The 13305-nt window shown below is 39.2% G+C and overlaps 1 protein-coding gene across 1 annotated transcript in view; it reads right to left on the bottom strand.

The window, feature by feature from the left end:
* The window catches only part of TANC2 (tetratricopeptide repeat, ankyrin repeat and coiled-coil containing 2), a 343337-nt gene that overhangs the window by 139271 nt on the left and 190761 nt on the right, over nucleotides 1–13305 (bottom strand). The window contains exon 7 of the mRNA XM_021709161.1: nucleotides 11354–11617. Within this exon, the coding sequence (XP_021564836.1) occupies nucleotides 11354–11617 (264 nt within the window). The remainder of the gene's footprint in view (nucleotides 1–11353; nucleotides 11618–13305) is intronic.

The following is a 13305-nucleotide window of genomic DNA, read 5'->3' on the forward strand; positions in this document are numbered from 1 at the left end:
TTTTTGATTTATTGTAGAGATGAGGTCTCGCTGCCCAGGCGGGTCTCGAACCCTCGGGCTCAGGCCATCCACTCACCTCAGCCTCCCAAAGGCGCGGGACGACAGGCTGAGCCACCGAGCCCGGCTGAACAGTTTTATTCTTAAGAGTTCACTTCAGCAGCAGCTTCAACCACCCCTTGACAATTTCCTGGTCATGCCGGCTATGAGGTCCTGCAGAGACACCAAGGACCTCTGGAAACAGGAGGTGATTCGCCCCCCAGTGGGGAGAGTACCTATCACGGCAAGGACCACTTTGACAGTTACTCCCCAGGCCTTTGAAAGTGACGTGAATGGCATTTTTCACATCATTATTCCACATTATTTGGTCTCTAAAATAAATAACGGAATTACTCGCTCTGAGATGAAGTTAAAAAAGAAGAGAAGTTTCAAAGTTGGATTAACAAGGTTTTTTTTTTTTTTTTTGAGGCAGAGTCTCACTCACTCTGTCACCCAGGCTGGAGTGCAGTGGCACGCTCATGGCTACTGCAGCCTCGACATGCTGGGCTCAGGTGATTCGCTTGCCTAAGCTGGATTCTCTTCCATGTAGCTAGAAATACAGGCGCACGCCCCCACGCCTAGTTTTTTTTGACTTATTGAGGAGACGGGGTCTCGCCAAGTTGCCCAGGCCGGTCGTGAACCCCGGGGCTAAGGCAATCCTCTGGCCTTGGCCTCCCCAAGGGCTGGATGACAGGCAGGAGCCCTGCGTGGAGTGCTGAACAAGGCCTTTGGTTACCAGCATCACTCCCACCCGGCCCTGCCTTCACTCCTCAGATGCCCAGAACAGTTTGATAAGCATAAACACGCCGTGTGCTTTTTTTCCTATTTCAAGCTCATTTCACATCTAAAGTCCTCAATTATTCCTGCTCCTCGAAGAGATTTGGGCATTTGATCCTCCCCCGTTTGAGGAACCCCTTCTAGTACATATTAGAAAGGAAAGAAAAGCATGTGTATCTAGAGCTGAAGTGAAAAGGGAGGATCCTCCTGAGCTCAGGAAATTTCATTCAAAACATGATGCAGATGACGAATCACTTAAGCTGCCAGTCGTTACGGCTTTATCCAATATTTACTACATTATACACTCAGCAGGGGAATTCCCTGTGAAAGTAATTGTATTTCTTTACATTCTGGAAACATTTTCAACCTACGATGTCTTACATTCTTAAAGTGCCTGAGTCATTTGGTTTATAGCTTCCTTTCCTGCCTCTTTGGGAGCCTACTAGGACCGTGGTTTCCACACACAGAAAACAACCTCATACAAACAATTCCATGACCTTTGCTTTGCCCTGTAGGTGAGAATAGGTCTGTTTGTATTATGTTCGGCACTGATAAAAAACAGTGTTCTCACGACGTATTTCGTTCAACACAGTCAATGCGTCCTGCTCCAACAGCAGCAAATCCTGCCACCCAGGGCAGAGGCACCTGATCTCTGATGGCACATTTACTTTTTATGCTTCCTTTAAAGAAGCATGGTCAGTACTGTGCAGGAATCAAAAGAGCTTTGCTAGCCAGATGGCCAGCATTACGAGTTGTTATTTAACTGTGGTAAATAAAAAAAGCATCCACAATTGAGGTCTATAGGCATAGTTTAGGATAATATAGTCATTTTTATTTTTATTTTAACACAAGGAGGGAAAGGAGAGGGGAAAAGGGAGAAAATATTTAAATGTGTATAGAACGTATTTTCCAACACGAGTAAAAACAAACTCCAATAACATATAGCAATCACTGCTTTTTATTTAATACTTTTTATAAAAGTGTATCTTCTACCAACAATAAGAAAAAAAGAAACCAAAAGTATGATCCACAAAAAAATGGATAAGCTGACCTCATCAAAAAAAATTTTGTTTTCACAATACACTAATAAGAAAACAAAAGACAAGCGATAGAAAAGTATGTTTAAATATGTGTCTAATATGTCTTGTATCCAGAATACACAACAAATTCTTAAAAGTCAAGAAGAAAATAACCCAATATAAAAATGTACAAAAGTTTAAATAGGTATTTCACTAAAGAATATATATGAATAGATCATAAGTACACAAAATAAGCTCAACATTAGTAGTCATTAGGAAAATGCAAATAAAAACCACAAGGAGATAGTGCCTCTAACCTGCTAAAGATAAGACAATAAAAAATCATGGAGGAGATGAGACACACTTCACACATTGCTGGTGGGAACATAAACTGGTGTAGTCACTTTGGAAGACAGTTTGGCCATTTCTTAAAAAGTTTAACATACATTTACCATGTGATTCAGCAATTCCACTCTTAGGTGCCTATCCCAGAGAAATGAAAACATATGTCCACCCAAAATCTTGCACACAGATGTTCACAGCAGCACTAGTCACAAAAGTCCCAACTTGGACACAAACTAAATGTCCACTGACTGGTGAGTAGATAGCTATAATGTGGCATAGCCATACAATGGCATGCTACTTGTAACAAAAAGGAACAAACCACTGACAAATGCTATTCCATCTATAAACCGCAAACACATTATGCTAAGTGAAAGAAGCCAGGCACAAGAGGCAACATACTGTATGACTCCATTTACATGAGATGACCATAGAATATAAATCTACAGAGTTGGAAAGTTGATTGGTGATTGTCTGGGACTGGGGAAGGGAATGGACTATCATTAAATAGATGTAGGAATCTTATTGGGGTGATGAAAATGTTCTAAAATTGATTTATGGAGAGGGTAAAGCAACTCGGTAAATCTACTAAACATTACTGAATTGTACACCTGAAATGAGCAAATTTTATGAACTGTAAAACATGACTCAATATACTTGCTTTTTAAAAAAAGATTTAAAAGAAATCTATACAAAGACTGTTGGCTTTAGAATTTCATCAAGGTTCGCACTGAGCTAAAGTGGCAAAAAGAACCATTTCTGGCCAGTTTGGGTCAGATCTTAGGTTTATACTCTCAAGAAAATGGGACGCTTCAAATAAACTACCCATTTATTGCAATTATTAGGCTATTTTAAAGTAATACTAACAATAGATGTTTCAAAGATACTATGTTTCCTAGGACTGCTATTTCTAAACCAAAAATATAAGGAAAATCCTTCTGGAAAGACAGGAAGCCTACATATATTTTAAAAATTATAGTATGATTCTTATGCATAAAGCATATAATTCTTACGTGTAAAGCTCAATTTTTACATATGAGGGGTCCTTAGAAAGTTAATGAAAAAATATGTATTATGAAAAATCTATGCACGGATTTAATTTTGTTTTTACACCAAAATAAACTCACACTAACTTGTTCCAAGATGTCTGAACAGGATCTACTAGTTTGAGGCACTCATAAGAAAAAAACACTAGTTTGAAAAGAGCCCCTATGAGAGCAACATGAATTCTGCTAAAATTGAACCAAGAACAAAAATTAAATTTATGGTGAAGCCTGGGTAGAAAAATGGTGAAATCACTGATGCTTTACACAATGTTTATGAGGACAATGTTCCATAGAAATCACCTGGTGACAAAGGGATAGCTCATTTTAAGAAGGGACAAGGCGATGCTGAAGATGAAGCCTACAGTGGCAGGCCATCAACATCAACTTGTAAGGAAAAAAACTCATCTTGTTCCTGCCCTAATCAAAGAGGATCAATGACTAACAGCACAAGCAATAGGCCAAACCACCGACATCTTAATTGGTTCAGCTTACATGATTCTGACTGGCAAATTAAAAGTTGAGCAAACTTTTCACTTGATATGTGTGCCAGAACCACTGCAGCCAGATCAGCTTCAGACAAGAACAGGTTTTTTTTTTTTTAAGATTGGAAAATATAGTTTATTTAGAGAGTAAATGAGAGAGAGAGAGAGAGAGAGAGACAGGGACACGCACATACTCAGAGGCGAGAACTCTCCAAGGTAGGGGAGGGGCCAAAGCTTAGGAACACATGGTCTGACCAGTGCTTAATCAAACAATGGCCAAGAACAGAGTTTTCAATGAGAATTTTAACCAAGTGGCATCAAGATCCTGAACATGTCTTTGAAGAACTGTAACACAAGATGAAGCATGGCTTTCCCAGTATGAGCCTGAAGACAAAACATAATCACAGCAATGGCTACCAAGAGGCAGACATGGTTCAGTCGCAACAAAAGTAGGCAGGTCAGCAGCAACGGTCCTGGCAGCAGTTTTGGGGGATGCTCAAGGCATTCAGCATTGAGCCAAGGCTAGAGAGAGTGAGCCAAAGAATGAGAACATCTGCTTATTACGAGACTGTTTTGAGAAAGCCAGAGCTTTAGCAGAAAAACACGGAAAGCTTCACCAGAGAGGAGTCCTTCTCTACTGCCACAGTGTTCCTGTTCATGCCTCTCCTCAAACAAGGGCAACTTTGTGAGAGTTTCACTGGGAAATCATTAGGCAGCCACCTTACTGTCCTTGTTTGGCTCCTTCTGACTTCTTTTTGTCTCCTAATTGTAAAAAATGGACAAAGGGCACGCATTTCTCTTCAGTCAATAATGTAAGAAAGACTGCATTGACATGGCCAAATTCTCAGGACTCTCAGTGCTTTGCTTACAAAAATGTCTCGACCTTGATGGAGCTTATGTTGATAAATAAAGCTTTTATATTTTTTATCTTTACCTTTTAATTCCATTTGCCACGGACTTTTAGAAGTCTTTTATCATTTACAAACCTACATAAGCCTCATTCAGATAAGATAAAGAGTCAATACTTTGTACATACTTTATACAGAAGGTGTTCTTTTGGGTCTCACTTTTTATGCTCAATATCACATCTGTGAAACGTATTCACAATGTTGTAACAGTAGCATGTTCTTTTTCACTGCTGTATATAAATTACTCATCAATTCTGCTGTTTATGGACATTTAGATGGTTTTCAGTTCCTAGGTATTAGGAATAAAACTGATATAAACATCTTCAAGCCTGTCTTTGGTAAACATGAGCACTTATTCTTCATAGACATTGTACTCCTGAGTGGAATTGCTAGGTTTTAGGTAACATGCACATATCGCTTTACACACCTTTAACAGATCTTGCCAAACAGCCTTACCCTGTGGTAGTACTCGTCTCCCACCATCACTGTATGACAATTTCAACTGCATGGCATCCTTGCCAACACCTGTCATCAACATTTCTTTTGATTTTGCAGGTTTAGGCATAGAGAATATGATATTTTATCCTACTTGTCAATTAACAAGACTGGCTGCTGGAAGACAAGAGGCTTCTGGGTCAGAAAGAAAGACAGTTTATTACTTAGAGTAATGGCAGTAGCCAGAGGATCGACATCTGTCTAGTTCCCCGAGCCCCAGTCCCCTCAGGGCAACATGAAAGGGTCTGGGTGGCCTGGAACATGCAGACGGTTGTATTACAAGACATGCAGGCTGTTCCTATAGAGTACTTTGCATTTTCTAGGATTTTACATAAATAGAATCATACAGCATGTGTTTTTCTCTGGTTTCTTTCACACAGCATAACATTTTTAAAATTTGTTTTTCATGGCATCATTAATTCATTTTCTTTTAGTGCTGAGTAGCATTCCATTGTATGGGTCCACTGCAATTTGTTTATTGATCCATCCGTTGATGGGCATTTGGGAGTTCACAGCTTTTGGTTAATACAAATAAAGCTGCTATGATCACTTGTAGACATCTCTGCGAGAACACATTCTTTCATTTCTCTTGTATAACTACTGATTTTTTACCTCACATGTCTCTTACATATGCTATAATTAAATACAATTGTCCCTTGGTATCCATCTGCAGGGGATTAGTTCTAGGACTCGCACCTGGATACCAAAATCCACGTATGTTCAAGTCCCTTTTAGCTGGCCATTCGTATCTATGGAAGTGAAGCACATATGCAGAGGGTTGGCTATATAGGTATGTGTGATTATACAATACATGTAATACAGGTATTATGTACATGTTTTAAAGAATTATAAGAAATATTAACTTTTGGAGCGAGGCTCTGGGTAGAGAGAGAGTTGGTTTTTACTTTTATTTTTGTATTTTTTTGTTTGAATTTTTATCTGATTTATGCATATTATATTATACGCATGAATCTTTAATTTCTAGAATATGTTAGCAGAGACCACTGGGCAAAAAGAAGAAGACTCTCTTTTTTTGCTTTGCTCTCTCCCTTGTATCTCTCTGTATTTAAAACAACAGATGCTATTTTTTCATGTAGAAAGAGGCAAATCTCTCAAGTCACTCTCTTCATCCAGATGAACAGAGCTTTCAAGCAGGCAATCCATCACTCATCATTCTGCACAACAGCAGAAGCTTTAAACTGACCATTCTCTCCAACTCCAGGCTTTCCTCTTTCAATCTATCTTACATGGACAGACATACACAGTCATTTTTGTGAACTGCGAATGTGATCATACGGCCCCTGCGTAAACTTTTTTGAGTATCCCCCCACTATCAATAAGGTAGAAAAGCCAATACTTATTATCAGAGCACATAAGGTGCTTGGTATTTTCTTGCCAATGCTTTCACACACCACACACTCTAGCAATCCAGAAATGCGAACAAGGCGCCCAGGTCTTGAACTGCTTAAGGCTTCCCTCCTCTCTGAGGCCAGCATTCTCGGTGGATTCTGACCGCCCTTTCCTGATGTGGTCTTCCGCTCTCTTCCCCAGTTTTCCCCTGTGCACTAGAATGCTTCCTCCTTTGCGCTCCTACAATGCTTTACTGATGGCTGTACTGCAGCACTCACCCCATTGTAGCTGAGTATGCTACAAATAACAGTGCACATCAACTCAGCAAAGAAATACATCAGGAGAAGTAAAGGTTTAGATGCCGGAAAAACTCACAGACTGGATGTTAATTCCCTAAAAGCTGACCAAAATTTAAAAAACTTTATTTAAAAAGTAACTAGAATATCAGTTCTTATAAAATGAAATTCTACACAAAGTCTTACAATTCACATTACAGAAGAATGTGTTCTTCATCTGATAAAGATGTTGCTTGCTTTGTAAAGGCTTTTTTTTTTTTTTAAAGACACACTTCAAACATTATAGAAACACCTGGCAAAGAAACCTGAGTTCCATTACCTACAACAGAGTTGTGCAATTTCTTCAATATCTGTTAAAGGTTAGAGAGGCAACTGGTAACTTATGGATACTTCTGACAGCTGTCTTATGCCACTTTTGTAAAGCAATAGTATGGGAAAGCCTTAGAGACTGCAAGAGGAGATGCTCATCAGGCTGATTAGCAGAGGAGTCCCGGGCATCATTTCAGGAGCCCGAGGGACAGCATTTGTGAAATGATAAATCTCTACAGATACGTCTGCTCCAGAAGGGCAAGGTATTTTATAATGTTTGTAGTAAAGGAGAAAGGACAGGAGAGGATCAGAACAAAAACATTAAGAGAGCTCCCTACTACCACAACCCAAATTTCTGATTTCTAGACTCGTGCAGATGACCAATTTATTACTGGGCACTGTTTATGCATCACACTGATAACGACAGGCTAGCTAAGGCTTATTACAAAAACTTAAGAACAAACAAAGTGGTAGAGCAAATCTCAGTTTTTTTTGCTTCTTTCAAATCTTCTAGAGTCCTTGTTATCTAATATCAGTGCAACTAAATAGCAATGTCCTTTAACAGGACTTTTACAATTTCTGATTCTCTGTGTAATTCATGAAGTCATGTGAAATACATCATGAAACTTTCTCACAAAGTCTGAAAAAGTTTCTCTTGCTATCACAGTCAACACTGTCTATGATATGTACAGTTAAGATGTACAGCTAAGGGGGGACTTGGCTCCAGTGAATCCCAAAACCAGGATGAAGTGTTATAACGAAGATTGGGAATCCATTTCTGTAAGTGACCACAAGTAAAAAAAAGAGTGTGGCTGTGCTGCAAAAGAACTTTATTTACAAAAACAGGCAGTGCCGTGTGCCTCCTTAGTGCAGTAGGCAGTGCGTCAGTCTCATAAAAACAGGCAGTGCCAAATTTGGCTAAACCACCTTGGCTTAAGTTGGGTGTCTTACTCTGTTGCTCAGGCTGCAGTGCAGTGGCACAATCACGGCTTATCGCAGCCTCGACCTCCTGGGCTCAGGCATCTTCCTGTCTCAGTCTTCCCAGTAGCTGGGACTACAGGCATGCGCCACGACGTGCAATTAATTTTCAGATTTTTTTGTAGAGACGATAACTTGCTATATTGCCCAGGCTGGTCTTGAATTCCTGGGTTCAAGTGATCCTCCTGTCTTGGCCTTCTAAAGTGCTGGTATTATAAACATGAGCCACCATGTCCAGCCAAAACCACCATTTTTTTTATAACACAATTACATTTCTAATTGAATAAAAGGGTTCTGATCAATCACTAAAAATATATATATTGCCAGTTGTTATCAAAGAATAATAAATGCTGTTTATAACCCCATATATTACAGAGAACCATAGATTATAATTTTGGAAGAAGTGAGATTGTGAGATATTAATAAGTCCAAAATTGTTTTGTGACTGGCCCATATTACCATCCCATGTGGATCTTGCTTTTTCTAAAGAAGGGCTCCCTCCACCTTCTTTTGGGTAATCTCTCCCACAAGAAGACTATACTCCATAGAAAAAATTTTTAAATTTACCATTAGATTTACTAACTATATTGTTATTTTTTTGATTTCACAGACTGGTTGGTTCATGCATACATTCATTAATTAACTCACTCAACAACAATAATGGAGCCTTTACTGGAATCTTCTCAGTTGCTACTTTCAAAATGTTTATATTCTAGTAGTTAAACCAACACCTATACACAATAGCTGTGCATGATACAAAGCAGACTGTTGCCAACACAAAATGAGAATACGCACACAGTACTGGGAGAGGCTAGACGAAGCAGTTATGTGTGGCTGGGAGAGTAAGGGGATGTGACTGGGGAAAGAGCTTCATGAAGGGGAGACCTCTGAGCTCAGTCTGGAAAGGAATCGGATGGAGAGGCTTTGGTAGTTACCTTGGGGTTTATTACTACCAGGTGGTTGGTTATGTGGAGTGTTGATGGCTTCTTGAGATGAACAGCAAAACATTACATTAGTCAATGTGTGGCTGCTCCATTCTCCCTTCCCCTAGTCAGTTGGGCTCTGGCACCGCTGGGGGTACAGGGTACGGAGAGAGAGGGAGCACCTGGCTGATGTGAAGACAGAACACTTTTGGGACATGCTTGGTATGAAGGGAAGCCTGAGGAAGAGCTGAATGGATTTTAAATAAATGAGAAGGTCTTTGATTAATACAACGGAAAAGGTTCTAAGGAACACACATGAAACAGAATGGGAAGCAAAAGAAAGAAGAGGGTAGTGAAAAACGCTACTTCTGTGAAGTGACTGAGACCACAGTCCTAAACTAACCCTGTTCACGGAGACTGACTGCAAAGCTCAGCTCACTGCAAAAAAACTTCTGTCTCCTCCTACTAAGTGCATAGTGCCTTGCTCAAATAATAGAGTCAGAATGTTCTTAGAAGTCGCTGTAGTTGAGTTAGGAAATAAGCTGCAATATAGTTTCCCTCCCCATGCATAAGTGAGGGTTTGTGTGCTTCTCTTCTCTTCTGGAAAGACCCCCTTGTCAGGCATTTTTCCTAGTCTGTAGAGGATTCTAAAAGGATTATGGTAGTTTAGAAGGACCTAGAAATAAAATCTGCTGCCACTACATAAAAGTGAATAATCCTGAAATTAATATTAAAATCTTCTGTATACACTCATCTTCCCGGCCACACTTGATGACAGGTGCTGATGGCCTTATGGCGGTAAGGACAAAGGAATGATGGTTTAGAACAGTGGGGGAATGGGGATGGCAAGATATGTTTCACTGTCATCTGTATAACAAATAGTTATCAAGGAGATATAACTATCTAGGCATTTACCCGGAAAGTAAGAAAGACAAACATAATCTTTATTTTAAAGCCTAAACAAAGTCTAGAAGATGACACATTTTGAAAATGTCAGAATGCTTAACTATTCTGCAAAAGCTCCTGGTTCAAATCAATAAACAGCAACTTAGCTGTTGAAAATACCCCCTGACATCAATTCAGAGAAGCTGCTACGAGTAGTGACTCCACGTTTCATCCACTTAGCCTTCTGTATCATTTTTTTCTTTCTTTTCTTAGACATGTCTTGCTCTGACAGCCAGGTCCCAGGGCTGGAGTGCAGGGGCGCGATCATAGGTGGCCTCGAATTCCTGGGCTAAAGTGATCCTCCTGCTTCAGCTGCCCAAGTAGCTGTGACTACAGGCATGTGCCATGATGCCTGGCTAACTTATTTTTATTTTTTTATAGATGGTGTCTCACTAAGTTGTCCAGCCCTGCTTGGAACTCCTAGCCTCACGTGATACTCTTGCCTCATGACTCCTGAGTTGCTGGAAGTACAGGCATTAGCCATGGTACTGTATCATTTCTTTATAAATGAGTTTGCCAGTGGTGCCTTAGTTACTTACTCTTTAGCAATGTGGGTACCTGGTGGTTCTTCTATGAAATGATGGCAGGGTACTGTGAAAATACTGAACTCATGGAATGAGGAAGTGGAATTCTTGCCTGCTTGCTACTAGTGCAAACTATGGTTAGCAATTTAAAATTTTCATTTTAAAATGTTTTTACAATATTCTCACAAATGTAAATGATTTCTGATAACACAAATTATATTGCAATATGCTTTCATTTAATAATGCATTTTAAAACGAGATTTTTTTTAATCTAAAATTCTTTCCAAGTCTCCTGATATGAGGAAAAAGATTTTCAGTAGTCTGACATTCGCTCAAAAGATGGTTTTAATCAAATGAATGCTAGCATCACCATGCGACAAGCTGGACAAAGAAAATGGCAGAAGCATAGTTGAGCAAATGTCAAACTACACGCTGTTACCGTAATTCAAATCAACTTCGAAAAGTAATACATAGATAACATCTCTTAAAATGTGCACATTTTTTGGCACCCCCTGTATTTTATAGGCTGTTTCTGATTTCAGATGTGTTTTTGTATATTTTGGGAGAACTAGCAGTCACTGGAGATAAAGAAACCTTCTCCCAGGTTCCAGAAGTGCATGCCTGTGGATCCAACTACTCAGGAGGCTATGGCTGGAGGGTCACTTGAGCCCAGAGTCCAAGGCTGCAGCGAGCTGTGATCGCACCACCGCATTCCAGCCCGGGCAACGCAGTGAGACCCTGATCACTCCCCACCCCACCCCCACGTGTGCACATGCACACACGTACATTACCCAAAACTGAGAGAACAGCTTAGCCAAAGAGGAAGAGAAAACTTAAATACTGCTAGAGCAGGCTTTATGTTCATTTTAATATATACCTCAGTAAAATGACGATTGAGAAACAAAATAAAACAAAAGCCTTACCTGCTACTGAATTTGGCCGTGGCATGAGATACAAAGGAATAGATTGCACTGACTGCGACAATACTGTTTCCAAATTCCTCTCTGGTATCTTATTCAGGCTATAGGTGGAGGCAGTCAGGTTTTCATCTACTCGATACAAACAGGAGTCCATGCTGGATTTTTGAGACTGCCAAGGCTTTAGGTTTCCTCCAGATCCCAATTCTTTACTGCTTTCCCCAACATATTTTGAGCGTTCCATGTTTTCAGAATAGCTTGTCAATGTAGCTGGGAAAATAAAAAAGCGCAAAATGAATTTAATAAAACCACAGACTTTACAGCCAACCGATCTTTGACAGAGTTGATGAGAACATACACTGAGGAAAGGACATGCTTTTCAACAACTGTTGCCGGAAAAACTGGACGGCCAAGGGCAGGAGGATGAAACTGGATTCCTGCCTCTCACTATGTATGAAAATCAACTCAAGATGAATTAAAGACATAAGACCTGAAATTATAGTATTAGAATAAAACTTAGGGGAAACTCTTCTGGATATTGGTCTAGGCAAAGAATTTATGACTAAGAACTCAAAAGCATGGGCAGCAAAAACAAAAATAAGACAAATGCGACTTAGATGTTTTTGCACAGCAAAATAATAATAATAATAATAATAATAATAAACAGCATAAAGAGGGAACCTGCAGAATGGGAGAAAATATTTGCAAACTATGTATTTGACAAAGGACTAACATCCAGAATCTACGAGGAACTCAAAGAACTCAACAAAAAACCATAAATAATCTTATTTAAAAGGGGTAAAGGACATGAATACACATTTTTCAAAATAAGACATAAAAATGACCAAGAGGTATATGAAAAATGGCCAACATCACTAATGATCAGAGACATGCAAATTAGAAAACTAAGATGAGATACCACCCTATACCAATCAGAATGGCTATTATAAAAAAGTCAAAAAAATAACATATGTTGGCAAGGATATGGAGAAAAGTTAACTCTTATATACACTGTTGGTGAGAATGTAAATTAGTACAACTTCTATAGAAAACAATATGGAGAGTTCTCAAAGAACTAAAAATAGAACTACCATTCAACTCAGTAATTCCACTACTAGGTATCTACCCAAAGGAAAAGAAATCAATATATAAAAAAGATAGCTGCACTTGTATGTTTATTACAGTACTACTCACAATAGCAAAGATAGGGAATCAACCTAAGTGTCCAGCGATCCACACACACATAATGGAATATTTTCAGCCAAAAAAGAATGAAAACATGTCTTTTGCAGCAACATGGATGGAGCTAGAGGTCACACTGTCTTACGTGAAGCACGTCCGATACATGTTCTCATAAGTGGGAGCTAAAAAATGTGTGCACATGGCCAAAGAGAGCGAGATGATAAACAACGGAAACTCAGAAGGGTGAGAGGGTGTGGGAAGGGGCGGATGATGAGAAATGACTTAATTGGCACAATATTCAGGTGACGGATACCCTAAATGCCCAGTATTAGGTTCCCTCATAAAATAAAAAAAGGTCTTCTAGAATTTTATCCAGTCTTACCACTAGTTATCCATAAACAGAAAACATTTTCATGTACCCCAGAAATTAAATCTAGATTATGAAGTTTTTTAGCAATGAGAATAAAAGGTACCATCCCAGGAGAGTTTTTACATGTTGATTCACTTTCTCTTCTGACATTTCAAATATACATACTGCCAAAAGAAAAGACCTAAGCATGTGAGGAAATTCCCATAAATTCTTTTTAATGAGGTTCTCTCTGAAAACTTAAATGGAGCTCTGGATTTTGTAGTAACAAGAGAAGAAAAAAAAACTATACAGGAAGACCCAAATTTTTCTTTAAGAAAGAAAATCTAACCTTGTTGTCACAAAAAGTAAAAGACTATAAAGTAAGAGACCTAAGTGAGCTAGGAAAAGGGAGAGAAGTGGGAAGAAA

Source organism: Carlito syrichta, unplaced genomic scaffold (genome assembly GCF_000164805.1).
Source record: "Carlito syrichta isolate Samal-C Ts95f unplaced genomic scaffold, Tarsius_syrichta-2.0.1 Scaffold169039, whole genome shotgun sequence".
NCBI classification, from domain to species: domain Eukaryota; kingdom Metazoa; phylum Chordata; class Mammalia; order Primates; family Tarsiidae; genus Carlito; species Carlito syrichta.